The 15,660-nt window shown below is 35.5% G+C and overlaps 1 protein-coding gene across 2 annotated transcripts in view; it reads left to right on the forward strand.

Moving 5' to 3' along the window:
- The window catches only part of pcsk5b (proprotein convertase subtilisin/kexin type 5b), a 77,476-nt gene that overhangs the window by 35,869 nt on the left and 25,947 nt on the right, over window positions 1-15,660 (forward strand). For both annotated transcript variants that reach the window (XM_087791658.1, XM_087791648.1), the window contains exons 12-19: window positions 2,056-2,244; window positions 7,306-7,442; window positions 7,958-8,089; window positions 8,258-8,360; window positions 11,799-11,992; window positions 13,478-13,562; window positions 14,669-14,772; window positions 15,408-15,546. In XM_087791658.1, the coding sequence (XP_087647784.1) occupies window positions 2,056-2,244; window positions 7,306-7,442; window positions 7,958-8,089; window positions 8,258-8,360; window positions 11,799-11,992; window positions 13,478-13,562; window positions 14,669-14,772; window positions 15,408-15,546 (1,083 nt within the window). The remainder of the gene's footprint in view (window positions 1-2,055; window positions 2,245-7,305; window positions 7,443-7,957; window positions 8,090-8,257; window positions 8,361-11,798; window positions 11,993-13,477; window positions 13,563-14,668; window positions 14,773-15,407; window positions 15,547-15,660) is intronic.

The raw sequence follows: 15,660 nt of genomic DNA on the forward strand, positions 1-15,660 counted from the left end.
CACAGGAGTCCCACAAAATCAGGGAAAAGTCTGCACAAATTAAAAGGTTTTAAAATGTTTCTTGAAGGAGTCGGTAGATCATCAAACACAGAGGGAGAGGAAGATCGTTCCAAAGCTTAGGAGCAACAGTCTGGAAGGATTTCTCTCCTCTGGTCCTGAACCGTGTTCAGGAACCATCAGTAGATCCTGATCCACAGACCTCAGAGCCCGAGCTGGGGTGTAAGGCTGGATCAGATCACTGATGTAAGGAGGAGTCTGACCATGAATAGATCTGAAAGTAAGAACCAGAATTTTAAAGTTGATCCTGAAAGAGTTTTAAGGATCGGGGAAATGTGAGTTCTTCTACTAGAGCGGCTCAGTATTCTCGCTGCAGATTTATTTTTAAACTGCAGGCGATACAGCTCCTTCTTGTTTAGAAAATATACTGTTACAATAGTTTAAACGAGAAGGACACAAACGCATGTCTTTGTCAATTAAAACACCCAAATTACTCAAAGGCTCAGTTTGACAGACTGGTCCAAAAGTATTAACTGTAAGTCTCGAAGAATATGTACTCTAATATATGAATAAATACCTGCTTGGATAGCAACTCCGTTACACACCAAATGGTAATTTGAGTTGTTCCCACTTCTTGTTCTTTTAATGTTGCATGAAAACATTTTTAGTTTTGAAAATTTATGAAAATGTGAGAATAATAATGAATAAAAAAGTCTGCCTTGTTTAATGGTTTTATCAAGTTAAAGTTGACCAATATGACCGTTTAAGGAGCAGGAAAAGACGTAGTGTGACAAGGACTACAAACATGGCCGACAGTTGTTTACAATAATCAACTGCCAAACAAGCAAAAGCCTTTCAAGAAGCTGAAGAAGAGATTTTAGAATTTGTTTTATGATATTATTTATTTGAAGCGTCACCTAGTTATCCGTTAATGAAGAGTTTGAATGATGACTCGTCCCACAACATGTTTCTCCGTCTTAATCTAGTCCTTCTACATAAATGTCATCCAAACTCTCTCGCAGTCGATTCGAAGCAGCTGGTAATCGACCGCGACAATTTAATGATCGGCGTCTGTGTTTTATCACTCGGTGCTAAAATCCCACCAGCGATCCAGATGAAAGGGCAAATCCACTGGCAAGTGTTTCACTCTTCTGCCATCTTGACCGCAGAGGGATTCATTTGAGAATCATTTATTTTAAAATAATCTATGTTTGGCTTCGAACTCAACAGCTTTTGTTTATGTTTCCACCAGTTAAGTCCCATTTGCTGTTTAAGTGTCTCGGCTGTTTTTGTCGCCCCGACTGTTGGAAAAATCTGATTTAGTTGAGGTTAATATAGTATTGCATGATTCACGTTTCACCTCAATATAGTCAATTAAATATGTCAGAAATCTAAAAAAAAGAGAATTCAATTTTTAAATATTTGTATCCCTGTAGTAATCATCATGAATATTCTGAACATTATTCACAGTTAAATCCGTGAATGAGGCGCAAAGAAAAATAAAACGTTCGATAAAACTTAAAACAAGAGCAAAAAAAGAGAAAATGCAAAAGGCCTCCACACTTGTATAAATAATAAATATTTATAAATAATTAAACTAGAATTTAAAGTTTGTTTAAAGTGATCTATGAAATGTAATACGATAAAACATAACACATATAAGTAGTAAATCATCAGCACATATTTGTGTCCAGTTTATCATCCTAGCCTGGAAAGTCATGCAGTTCTTCTTATTTAGTGGTTTGTTTAGTCATAAATCATGTGGGTACAAGAAATATGGAAACTTTTTTTTTTTTTTACTTTAATTTTAACATTTTTAGCCAAATATTTTATATCTTTTTGATGAATCATGGGGTAATGGTGGTGAATTATGGTTACATAGACAATTTAATGATTTCACCACTTTTAATATATTAAATAAATGAATATATTTCTTTCAATTATTAACACATTTTCTCAACACTTAAACCAAACAAGGCTGCTAACTATTTGTCTCACCGTATATACATTTTTAAATTGCATAAGAATAGAAAGCAAACAAAGTCTTTTGTCTTCCAGGACGATCCGTCCAGAGCACGTGGTGAGATCCGTGTACAAGGCGACCGGTTGCACCGACAGCCCCAACAACCACGTGATCTACCTGGAGCACGTGGTGGTCCGCATCACCATCACCCACCCTCGCCGAGGAGACCTGTCCATCAACCTCACCTCACCCTCAGGGACCAAGTCTCAGCTGCTCGCCAACAGGTACGGAACAGAGATTTCTGTCTTCTGTGATATAGTTAAATAGATTTTGTACTTTAGTAGTAACATCTTTAGTTTACATGTGGTTAAATAGTGAACGTGTGTCATTTATTTACACTTTAAATGTTCACTAAACTAGTATTATTAGCAACTTTATTTATGTTCACTTAAACTGTTCATAGCATTATTAGCAACTTTATTTATGTTCACTTAAACTGTTCATAGCATTATTAGCAACTTTATTTATGTTCACTTAAACTGTTCATAGCATTATTAGCAACTTTATTTATGTTCACTTAAACTGTACATAGCATTATTAGCAACTTTATTTATGTTCACTTAAACTGTTCATAGCATTATTAGCAACTTTATTTATGTTCACTTAAACTGTACATAGCATTATTAGCAACTTTATTTATGTTCACTTAAACTGTTCATAGCATTATTAGCAACTTTATTTATGTTCACTTAAACTGTTAATAGCATTATTAGCAACTTTATTTATGTTCACTTAAACTGTACATAGCATTATTAGCAACTTTATTTATGTTCACTTAAACTGTTCATAGCATTATTAGCAACTTTATTTATGTTCACTTAAACTGTACATAGCATTATTAGCAACTTTATTTATGTTCACTTAAACTTTTCACAACATTATTAGCAACTTTATTTATGTTCACTTAAACTTTTCATAACATTATTAGCAACTATATTTGTGTTCACTTAAACTGTTTACTAAACTAGCATTATTAGCAACTTTATTTGTGTTCACTTAAACTGTTTACTAAACTAGCATTATTAGCAACTATATTTGTGTTCACTTAAACTGTTTACTAAACTAGCATTATTAGCAACTATATTTGTGTTCACTTAAACTGTTTACTAAACTAGCATTATTAGCAACTTTATTTATGTTCACTTAAACTGTTTACTAAACTAGCATTATTAGCAACTATATTTGTGTTCACTTAAACTGTTTACTAAACTAGCATTATTAGCAACTTTATTTGTGTTCACTTAAACTGTTCACTATACTAGCATTATTAGCAACTTTATTTGTGTTCACTTAAACTGTTTACTAAACTAGCATTATTAGCAACTATATTTGTGTTCACTTAAACTGTTTACTAAACTAGCATTATTAGCAACTTTATTTGTGTTCACTTAAACTGTTCACTATACTAGCATTATTAGCAACTTTATTTGTGTTCACTTAAACTGTTTACTAAACTAGCATTATTAGCAACTATATTTGTGTTCACTTAAACTGTTTACTAAACTAGCATTATTAGCAACTATATTTGTGTTCACTTCAACTGTTTACTTAACTAGCATTATTAGCAACTATATTTGTGTTCACTTAAACTGTTTACTAAACTAGCATTATTAGCAACTACATTTGTGTTCACTTAAACTGTTTACTTAACTAGCATTATTAGCAACTTTATTTATGTTCACTTAAACTGTTTACTTAACTAGCATTATTAGCAACTATATTTGTGTTCACTTAAACTGTTTACTTAACTAGCATTATTAGCAACTATATTTGTGTTCACTTAAACTGTTTACTAAACTAGCATTATTAGCAACTATATTTGTGTTCACTTAAACTGTTTACTAAACTAGCATTATTAGCAACTATATTTGTGTTCACTTAAACTGTTTACTTAACTAGCATTATTAGCAACTATATTTGTGTTCACTTAAACTGTTTACTTAACTAGCATTATTAGCAACTATATTTGTGTTCACTTAAACTGTTCACCAAACTAGCACTATTTGCAACTTTATTTTGTTCACTGAAACTGTTTACTAAACTAGCATTATTAGCAACTTTATTCATGTTCACTTAAACTGTTCATAGCATTATTAGCAACTTTGTTTATGTTCACTTAAACTGTTCATAGCATTATTAGCAACTTTATTTATGTTCACTTAAACTGTTCATAGCATTATTAGCAACTTTATTTATGTTCACTTAAACTGTTCATAGCATTATTAGCAACTTTATTTATGTTCACTTAAACTGTTCATAGCATTATTAGCAACTATATTTGTGTTCACTTAAACTGTTTACTAAACTAGCATTATTAGCAACTTTATTTGTGTTCACTTAAACTGTTCACTATACTAGCATTATTAGCAACTTTATTTGTGTTCACTTAAACTGTTTACTAAACTAGCATTATTAGCAACTATATTTGTGTTCACTTAAACTGTTTACTAAACTAGCATTATTAGCAACTATATTTGTGTTCACTTCAACTGTTTACTTAAGTAGCATTATTAGCAACTATATTTGTGTTCACTTAAACTGTTTACTAAACTAGCATTATTAGCAACTATATTTGTGTTCACTTAAACTGTTTACTAAACTAGCATTATTAGCAACTTTATTTGTGTTCACTTAAACTGTTTACTAAACTAGCATTATTAGCAACTATATTTGTGTTCACTTAAACTGTTTACTAAACTAGCATTATTAGCAACTATATTTGTGTTCACTTAAACTGTTTACTAAACTAGCATTATTAGCAACTTTATTTATGTTCACTTAAACTGTTTACTAAACTAGCATTATTAGCAACTATATTTGTGTTCACTTAAACTGTTTACTAAACTAGCATTATTAGCAACTTTATTTGTGTTCACTTAAACTGTTCACTATACTAGCATTATTAGCAACTTTATTTGTGTTCACTTAAACTGTTTACTAAACTAGCATTATTAGCAACTATATTTGTGTTCACTTAAACTGTTTACTAAACTAGCATTATTAGCAACTTTATTTGTGTTCACTTAAACTGTTCACTATACTAGCATTATTAGCAACTTTATTTGTGTTCACTTAAACTGTTTACTAAACTAGCATTATTAGCAACTATATTTGTGTTCACTTAAACTGTTTACTAAACTAGCATTATTAGCAACTATATTTGTGTTCACTTCAACTGTTTACTTAACTAGCATTATTAGCAACTATATTTGTGTTCACTTAAACTGTTTACTAAACTAGCATTATTAGCAACTACATTTGTGTTCACTTAAACTGTTTACTTAACTAGCATTATTAGCAACTTTATTTATGTTCACTTAAACTGTTTACTTAACTAGCATTATTAGCAACTATATTTGTGTTCACTTAAACTGTTTACTTAACTAGCATTATTAGCAACTATATTTGTGTTCACTTAAACTGTTTACTAAACTAGCATTATTAGCAACTATATTTGTGTTCACTTAAACTGTTTACTAAACTAGCATTATTAGCAACTATATTTGTGTTCACTTAAACTGTTTACTTAACTAGCATTATTAGCAACTATATTTGTGTTCACTTAAACTGTTTACTTAACTAGCATTATTAGCAACTATATTTGTGTTCACTTAAACTGTTCACCAAACTAGCACTATTTGCAACTTTATTTTGTTCACTGAAACTGTTTACTAAACTAGCATTATTAGCAACTTTATTCATGTTCACTTAAACTGTTCATAGCATTATTAGCAACTTTGTTTATGTTCACTTAAACTGTTCATAGCATTATTAGCAACTTTATTTATGTTCACTTAAACTGTTCATAGCATTATTAGCAACTTTATTTATGTTCACTTAAACTGTTCATAGCATTATTAGCAACTTTATTTATGTTCACTTAAACTGTTCATAGCATTATTAGCAACTATATTTGTGTTCACTTAAACTGTTTACTAAACTAGCATTATTAGCAACTTTATTTGTGTTCACTTAAACTGTTCACTATACTAGCATTATTAGCAACTATATTTGTGTTCACTTAAACTGTTTACTAAACTAGCATTATTAGCAACTATATTTGTGTTCACTTAAACTGTTTACTAAACTAGCATTATTAGCAACTATATTTGTGTTCACTTCAACTGTTTACTTAACTAGCATTATTAGCAACTATATTTGTGTTCACTTAAACTGTTTACTAAACTAGCATTATTAGCAACTATATTTGTGTTCACTTAAACTGTTTACTAAACTAGCATTATTAGCAACTATATTTGTGTTCACTTCAACTGTTTACTTAACTAGCATTATTAGCAACTATATTTGTGTTCACTTAAACTGTTTACTAAACTAGCATTATTAGCAACTATATTTGTGTTCACTTAAACTGTTTACTTAACTAGCATTATTAGCAACTTTATTTATGTTCACTTAAACTGTTTACTTAACTAGCATTATTAGCAACTATATTTGTGTTCACTTAAACTGTTTACTTAACTAGCATTATTAGCAACTATATTTGTGTTCACTTAAACTGTTTACTAAACTAGCATTATTAGCAACTATATTTGTGTTCACTTAAACTGTTTACTAAACTAGCATTATTAGCAACTATATTTGTGTTCACTTAAACTGTTTACTTAACTAGCATTATTAGCAACTATATTTGTGTTCACTTAAACTGTTTACTTAACTAGCATTATTAGCAACTATATTTGTGTTCACTTAAACTGTTCACCAAACTAGCACTATTTGCAACTTTATTTTGTTCACTGAAACTGTTCACTAAACTAGCATTATAAGCAACTTTATTCATGTTCACTTAAACTGTTCATAGCATTATTAGCAACTTTGTTTATGTTCACTTAAACTGTTCATAGCATTATTAGCAACTTTATTTATGTTCACTTAAACTGTTCATAGCATTATTAGCAACTTTATTTATGTTCACTTAAACCTTTCATGCATTATTAGCAACTTTATTTATGTTCACTTAAACCTTTCATAGCATTATTAGCAACTTTGTTTATGTTCACTTAAACCTTTCATAGCATTATTAGCAACTTTGTTTATGTTCACTTAAACCTTTCATAGCATTATTAGCAACTTTGTTTATGTTCATATCATAATGATAATTTTGAACAGAATTGATCTTCATATTTTCCTTTGTTTTAATTATATTCATAAACTTCTAAAAAACACAATCAAAGTAATGGAGCTCTATGTCTGGTCTGTTTATGGCCTGAACAAGAGTGAATATTTAAGCTGCCTTTGATTTACTCTCTGGTGTTTGTGATCCTCAGGTTGTTCGATCACTCCATGGAGGGTTTTAAGAACTGGGAGTTTATGACCACCCACTGCTGGGGGGAGAAGGCAGCTGGCGACTGGGTCCTGGAGATCTATGACTCACCGTCTCAGCTGCGCAGCCAGAAAGTGCCTGGTACTGAAACCTCTTAAATGTCTCCAAATGAAATAATTGCATACGTTGACGGGGGGCCGGAGGGGGGCCCGTTAATTCCAGAGGTGATGAACTTAACGACTCGCTGGGGTCGTTGATTTAACGGCACGATGAAGTCATAAATGAAGACCTACAGTTTGTAAAACTCTGCAGCTTTTGTTTTCAGGAGAGTGGAAACTCATTACGCTGGGAGAGGAGAAGAATATATACGAGTTAGAAAGTTCTCCGGCGCGAGCCTCGGCCCCCACGAGTAAAATTTAATTAAATCCTGAACTTACAAACGAGTTCTACTTTATTTTACTCTTCATATTTCTCTAATAACGCTGTAATTTCCCCCCTTAATTGACCCTTTTATTTTCCCTTATTACGCGGCATGAATATTGCATGAAATAATCTTATTTCAAACGTTCAATTGTTGCACTTAAAAAGTAACAGTTTGCCCCGAAAACAAAGTAGTATAGTTTCCATCCTGCTCAACGTGTCTGCTGTGGTTCTAGGGAAACTGAAGGAGTGGTCTCTGGTGCTCTATGGTACATCTGTGCATCCTTACTCATCTCTGCGCAGCGATAAAATCCGCTCCACGGACCCAGTGGTGGCGGTGGACGAAGAGTTCACCGAGGAGTACGCCGGTGAGTGATAAATCCAGCCTCTTCGCTTCTCTGGCGTAATTCTTTAGCCGCTCCTTGTGTCTCCCGTGCCCTTTTATAAGCGCCGTAAAGAAGAAATACGAACGCTGTAACGGACCTTATTTACGCCCGGGAGTGGACTTGTGACCAGCGCTCTTGTTTTGTGTCCAGGAACCTGTGATCCTGAATGTAACGAGCACGGCTGCGAAGGTCCTGGACCTCATCAGTGCATCAACTGTCTGCACTTCTTCCTCAAGTTCAAGAACAACACCAGGTCAGCACGTCCTCAGTCTGTCGTCAGGAATCTGCCGTAGTTTATCTCCAGCAACCCAGTTAAAAATAAATATATTTATGCATATAACAGTAGAATAAACATGCATGTTTTATGTAGTTTAATTACAGTTTCTAATTAAAAGTGGCGTCTATATTTTTAAGGCATTTGTTTTCGGGCCACACCGAAAGAAAAAAAACCTCTTTACAATTTCTGTTCTATTGATTATAAGTGTCTTAACTTTGTTTTTTTGATGGTATTTTCTCTGGAGTAACATTAGCGTTTGAGTCTTGACAAGTCAAGATGCTTGTTTTAGTTAAGTTCGCCTAAAAATAAACCTGTAAACTAGTGAAAAAATGTTTTTATACGAGGGTCGGTCCTTGAATATAATGCCCACATTTAAGCGGTCAGTTTGAAAAAAAGGTTGGGATAATAAGATTGTAAGAATACAATACAATTTAAATTTTACATTTAAAGACTTTTTAATTCACAAATATACAGTATATACAAAATTTAGAATATTTACGAAAGTCCCTGTGTATTATTTTCTGGTGGGGACCAGTCCTGTTGTATGTGGAATTTTGGTGCTAATTAAAGAGCTGAGCCAAAAGGCAAAGCCCTACTTTTGTATGGTTTGTAAGTGTCTACTCTGCGTTTGACATTTAAAAAGCTTGTGGAAAACGATGAACAGAGGTTGAGAGTTGAGTTCCCAGCTATATGTTTGTACTTTCCTCTTTAAGATGAGAAGCTTTGTCGACTGGAGGTCGAAAGTACACACTGTAAACTCAAAGTACGCTTTCAGTTCCTCCACATTTGGAGAAACCTGTTGAGGTGTTTCGTTCATCCAGCCGTTGAAACCCCATCGTCGACACTTGGCAGCACTTTTCACCAGTTGAAACCAGTTATTTAGTTGTGTTTCATTCTGTTATTACTGTTGTTGTTTTGTGGTAAAATTAGTGTTTTCTTGAGACATTTACACCAGTATCTGCTCCAAAGACGCATCATCTGTGACGTATTTTCCATTTAGCGTCATCTACGTCACTAAGATGGCGGCCGTTGAGGTTTGAAAGTGTCCATCGATCCACACTTAATTTTCTGGCTCTTTAAGTGCTCATAATGCACTGCATTTTCACACGCTGCTCATCGGGACACACTTGTGCACTCAGAATATTAAGTGTTGGTGCAGAAGTTCATGATTTGTGACACACCTGTGGTCGGGTTTTATCACGCTAGGAGGGGGTCCTGGGGCGGACCCAAGACTATTTGACAAATGGATCTTCTGTTAATAATAAATAAGTAGAAGAAAATGAATTGATGGAGCATAAAAATGGAGAAGGAAGAAGAAATTGTACACAGGGATCTAATTTTCTCTCAACATTAATAGACATTTTATGATGCTTATTTTTTGCTTAATCTGTCTTAATCTGATATAAATATGAAATGAGTCCAACATATCCACGATCATTCACCCGCAGGCGCCTCAGGTCACATGTCAGAACCACCAAATGAGAATCAGCTCGTCTGCCGTGTCGGAGCATCTGAGCGGCGACTAAGTCTGCCGGCGTGTGCAGATTTGCGAGCGCCTTTAGGATCCCATTAGGATCAAAGTTCCCCCTAATTGCCTTTGTGTCTGCTGGTCTCTGCGCTAATAAAAGACGGGGCCGGCGCAGGTGCACCCGATTGGGGTGGTGGTGGTGGTGGTGTGGGGGATGAGTGGGGGGTCCGCCTTATCATTAGCGTGCTTTAGAGATGCGTCGCCCTTTTGCTGCCACCACGGGGAGCGAGTGATGGATGCGAGAGGAAGGAAGAAGGTGGAGTCCAGTTAATCACTTCCCCACACGTGAGAGAGGTGTGGATTTACCTTCAGTGCCCGGAGCTGTTCACACTCGGGCTTTAAATTCCACAAGTCGGCTCTTTAAGGTCAACCGCCCACAGTTGCTTCTGGCCCCCTCGGTTTGAGGATTTATATATATATACACTTATTTATTTCTTATTGTGGTCAGCATCTCATTTTGAAAAGTCAAGAGTAATTATGCATTAAATTAGTTTTTTATTAAAAAAATTAATAGATTTCTTGAATGAATTACAAAGGAATATACGCTTTGTAACATTAGAACTACAGTAGGAAAATATCTAAGAAAATTCTCTTAAATAAATCAAAGTAACTGAGTTCAAAGATGAGGTTGTTACTGAAATAAATGAGAATTTTTATTTATTTTAACCAAATCCGGTAGAAGAAATGTAATTTGTAATCATGGCTTAAAGGTGATAAAAGTAATTCATGTTTTTATACGGTGCAACAGGGAAAAATTCATTGTAAATGATTTATTCATTCAGTAAAATGAAAAATTGTTTTCAAAGTCTGGAATTCTTTATTGAGGTTAAGAATTTATTAATGAAATCGTAGAAATATGCTTTTGAAATCTCAAGGTTTGCACATTCCACGTGTGTCAAGAATATGTTCTTTTTTCTCCTCAAAATCGTTTTTTACGCCTTTAAAAAAAACCTTCAGTTCGACAGGTAAGTGATGCAGATCAGGAATGAATCGAGTAGATGCGCCGACACGTACTTTCCTTTTTCAGCAGCAGTTCGTCCTTGAATATTCATATTACATTTAAAGTCCATCTACATGAGTCATCACGTTTAGTATGTTGTTGATGCTGCGACCAGAGATGATTTTGTCTTCGCTGAAACATGTCCTATCTTTCGTGAAAGAGAAAAATATGTTTTATATTGCGACACTAAAGTCAATTTGATTGTTGGAGCTGGTGAACATGTTTTTAAATGACGATGAATGATCGCTTACAGTGGGTTAATTTGAAAATCCCATCTGATTTTAAGAAGGGTTTGAAGGTCAAGCGTTCCAGATCTTAAGGTCAAGTTGCTTCTGTTGTTTTGACTGCGAACAAACTATTTTGTTTACATTTTTTCTAGACTATTTTTCATATATTTTTCTTGGTTTTATTGTATTTTAGTCAGTTTTTTTGTATCTCCATATAATTTAAAGGTATATTGAGAATATATTTAGATTTAAATAATATAAATAAGTTAAATAATATCTAATATAGTTTCATTTTTCTTATATTCTTCATTAAATGGGATAATTTTACTTTATATTTTGCCATTTTAATTAAATTAAATAAAATTCTTTGTTATTTTTTTTCGTTTTTTCATTTTATTTTTTTCAACAATCATATTATCTACTATTTTTGGCTTGCTGGACCCACTGGAGCAATAAAATGTAATGTGGCCCCCGAAAAAGTGCTTCAGCTCACCCCTTCTAAAGATGACAATTTTAGAAAAATTATCTTAAACCCTTAATAAAAACTTGCGTGTTAAAGTTTAAGCGTCGGGTCCAAGAACACATGCAAGCTTTTGTTTCAATCTCAAAAAGTAAAAACCGGCGACTCAGTTTGTCATTTTTCCATCTTTCCGTTCCAGAACCTGCGTGTCCGAGTGTCCGAGCGGCTTCTACCGCGACGAGCGTCGGCGCTGCAAGAAGTGCTCGTCCCTGTGCGACACCTGCGTCGGCAGCCGCAGCGACCAGTGCACTTCCTGCAGGAACGGCTTCCACCTCAACGAGGGCGCCAACACGTGTGTGGCCACATGTGCCGAAAGCTTCTACCTCGACCACGGTGCGTCTTCAAAGCCCCGACGACCAGTCATTATTCTTTACGGCCTCTGCGCCGCGTCCATGTTCTTAATTTATGGAATGACGCAACTTCAATAAAACCTCAAATCTGGCAAAGGTCGGGATTTATCTTGGAAGGCGACTTCGACTGCCCGTATTTCAAATCTTGCTGGAGAGATGTCAGGGAGAGATTCAGAGCTGAAGCGACAGAAAAAAGAAAAAGTGCTGCACGCTCTCTGACGGTTTTGGAAAATCTCCGCCAAACGGTTGTCGTAACGGCTCTCAGACCCGCCAGCGAGACCTCGATGTAACGTCTCGCCAAACTTCGCTGCAGTAATCAGGAGCAGATTTCTCTCTGAAGCCGCGTTCAAATCGAGTGGAGAAAACTATGAAAGTAATACACAGGGTTTTTTTTTCAACGAGCGGATCTGAGCTCACGGCTTAAGTCGAGAACATCGAGCGACTATCTGGTGCTTTAACTTTCCTAGACGGTGTGGTCTCTCTGCCAAAAAGGGAGGGATGAATGTTATCGGATCCGTTCGTCCAAACCGATGAACACGTTTCATTGGAATTTTCCCGGACTTGTCAGGAACAGGCTTAATGTGGGATCCAGAAAACTTGACTTTCTAGAAAAACGATATAACTAAACTAAACTTTCATGTGACAAAATGTGTTATTGGTCATTTGGTGTTGCTTTAAGACTCTACAAAACTAACAGGACGTCTGTTTTTGATATTTTATTTTCATTCTTCGAGGCTTGATTTAACTTGATTATCTCCGTGTTTCTCCTCCTTCACCAAACAAATTCATCATTTATTTTCTTGTCGTATCGTCAATCCTGTTGTGTTATCAGTTTTATCTTGACCTTTAAAATATATACTTTATTGAATATTGTTTTGATTGTTTGAGCGCTTTGTGACCCTGGTCTGGAAAAGCGCTATATAAATAAACATGATTTACTTACTTACTTACTTTTCTATAAGTTACTATGGAAACATGCAAATTGATTTATAGTAGATTAATGTTGATATAGTGACCTATAAAGATGCTGGTTTGTAAATACGATTAAAATGATTAGGTTATTAATGGCCAACAATTATACAGAGACTTTAAATACTTGTAAAACAGGAGGATAAAGGGAAGAAAATGTTTGTGTGAAGGACAAACACGGGGATGAATAGGAAAGAGTCTCCAAGACTGAAAAAAATATTACAGCTTCTTGCAACTTTGTAATTACACCTTTTGTGTTGCTTGTGACCTCGTTTGCTTAGAGATTTACATCACTTTAAGATTTATGTCGGTGTTTTTGGCAAAACTTTCACAATTAAAAAAGAAAGAAGTCTCCTTTTTACAGTTTAAATAAAAAAAAAACTTGGTAGATACACGTGAAAGGTGGAAAAACTATCTTGTCATTCACTTCCTTCAGTGTACCCCCCCCCCCCCCGGTCACATGGTCCAGGCTGTTCTCATGTGTATTTGTGTCTCCCAGACGCCAACATCTGCAGGAGGTGTCCTGAAAACTGTAAGAAGTGCACCACCTTCAACATCTGCAGCGAATGTAAATCTGGCAGCAGGTAAGTTTCCCGACGTCTGTCATGAATTTAAAAAAAAATAAACAAAAAGAAAACACCCGCGAGAATCTGAATAATTTAACCGCAATAATTAATTTAGATTTCAAGTAAGAAAAAAAACACTTTTGTTTACTGCAGGCAAGACAAAACACACCCACACTCGTATATTACTGTGATGCATTATTTATTCAAGCTTATTGGAAGTTAATCAAAGGAAGACAAGAGTTTTTATTTTCGCCTTGTAATCCATAAACGTCTTCCCCCCCTTGATATATTCCTCTTATTGAATTCTCTCCATGCCAAGAGTGCTTAAAATATAATAAGTGTCTCTTCTTTGCTCTCACCGTTCCACCACAAAAAAAATCTATATTTTAAAGACTCTTAATTAGAAAAATAAAAAGTAAACTATCTAGTGTTTGACCCCAAGAGAGAGAAGAAGAAGAGCTTGTGGCTGTGAAATCTAAAAGGCCACTTCCACGGCCAGACGGAGGATCAGATCGAGGCTGTAGACTTCAGGGCGTTTCAAAGGCCCTGGAATTCATGATGGCTCATGAAGGAAACACTTGTGAGGACTTTAAAACATTGCGGTCTCCAGTCCAACTTTTAAGTGCTCCGCGTAGCCAGAGGTGGAGGTGGGGACAAATGTAAGGCATAATTTCCTCTAAATGGAAGTGAGACCACATGAAGACACACGCACACGCACACACACACACACACACACACACACACACACACACACACACACACACACACACACACACACACACACCCTCCCCTTGTCCATTCAGTTCTCCGTGCAGTGGTGGGGGAAGAGAAGGACCAGAGAAGATGGTTTCTGGGAAAAACGCTAACAAAGAGCAGCTGTTTTTCAGCTCTCAGCCCCGCACGCTCCACAACCTGTTTCCTCGCCGCTGACACTTTTCGCAGGAAAACCCGTTTCCTCGCCGGGCCCTCGTCCACGTCCGGCACTCAAGTCCGTCAGAACCGTGACCGCGCTCAGATCTAGAACGTGTTGACAAAGATGTGAATGAAAAAAAAACAGTCTTTTTTTTTTGTGTTTAAATGCCATTTAGGCTCGTCTATAACGCCTTCCAATCCTTGTTTTTCAGTCTTCAAGGGAACAAGTGCCTGATGACCTGCGATGCAGGGTCGTACTACAACGGTCACAGACGGGCGTGTGAGCCGTGTCACAGAGCCTGCGCCACCTGTGCTGGTAAGCTAGCCCCGTGCTAGTTATTTAAATATATAAATATATATAATATAAAAGTAAGTTTTTCTTTAAAAATATCAGCGTTTCTCAAAGATGACAAACTCCACCAACGTTCTTTCGCTTAAATGTTGCAGAGTAATCGTAGAAATTCAGTTAGCTAGCTGTTAGCCTTGTAGCACAAGATGCTAAGAGGTTCTACTGAAAAGTCTTACTGGAAAGAAAATGGTTTAACCTATGTTAAGGATTTTATTTATTGGAAGCTGAAGCATTGCAGAGCAGTAAAACAAAACTGTAAAATAAAATTAATTTAAGTACTTTTAATGACATAAGCTTCTTTGGAGTTAGCTTCTGTGTTAGCTTCATCCAAGCTAATGCTGTGTCTCAAATTGCGTGCCTACTTGTGCAGTGTACAACTTTCGACAGGGTAGTAACGGAAATTAATCGACTTCTTCTTCTACTACTTTCTAACACTGATTATGCCTATTGTTCCTTTGTGTTATTTTGTGGTAAAATTAGTGTTTTCTCAAGACATTTACACCTGTATTTACTCCGAAGATGTGTCTTTCTTTTAGCGTCATCTACGTCACCAAGATGGCGGCCGTTAGGAATTGTCTGACATGTTTCCTACGTCGCTGCAGGTACGGGCATCGAGGCCTGCACCAAGTGTGCAGACGGTTACTTCCTGGAGGACTGGAGATGCGTGGCGACCTGCAGCCTTGGATATTACCCGTCCGAGCAGACGGCCGACAGCGGACAGATGCAGCGGTCTTGTAAGAAGTAAGTTGTTCCTTCAAAGAACTCAAATGGTTTAATGGCTAAAAATATGGCTTGATTCACATTAAAATTTCATAAATCAAATCATTTTGAAAAGTCTTAAAAACGTCAACACAT

Source organism: Callionymus lyra, chromosome 1 (genome assembly GCF_982586985.1).
Source record: "Callionymus lyra chromosome 1, fCalLyr1.hap1.1, whole genome shotgun sequence".
NCBI classification, from domain to species: domain Eukaryota; kingdom Metazoa; phylum Chordata; class Actinopteri; order Syngnathiformes; family Callionymidae; genus Callionymus; species Callionymus lyra.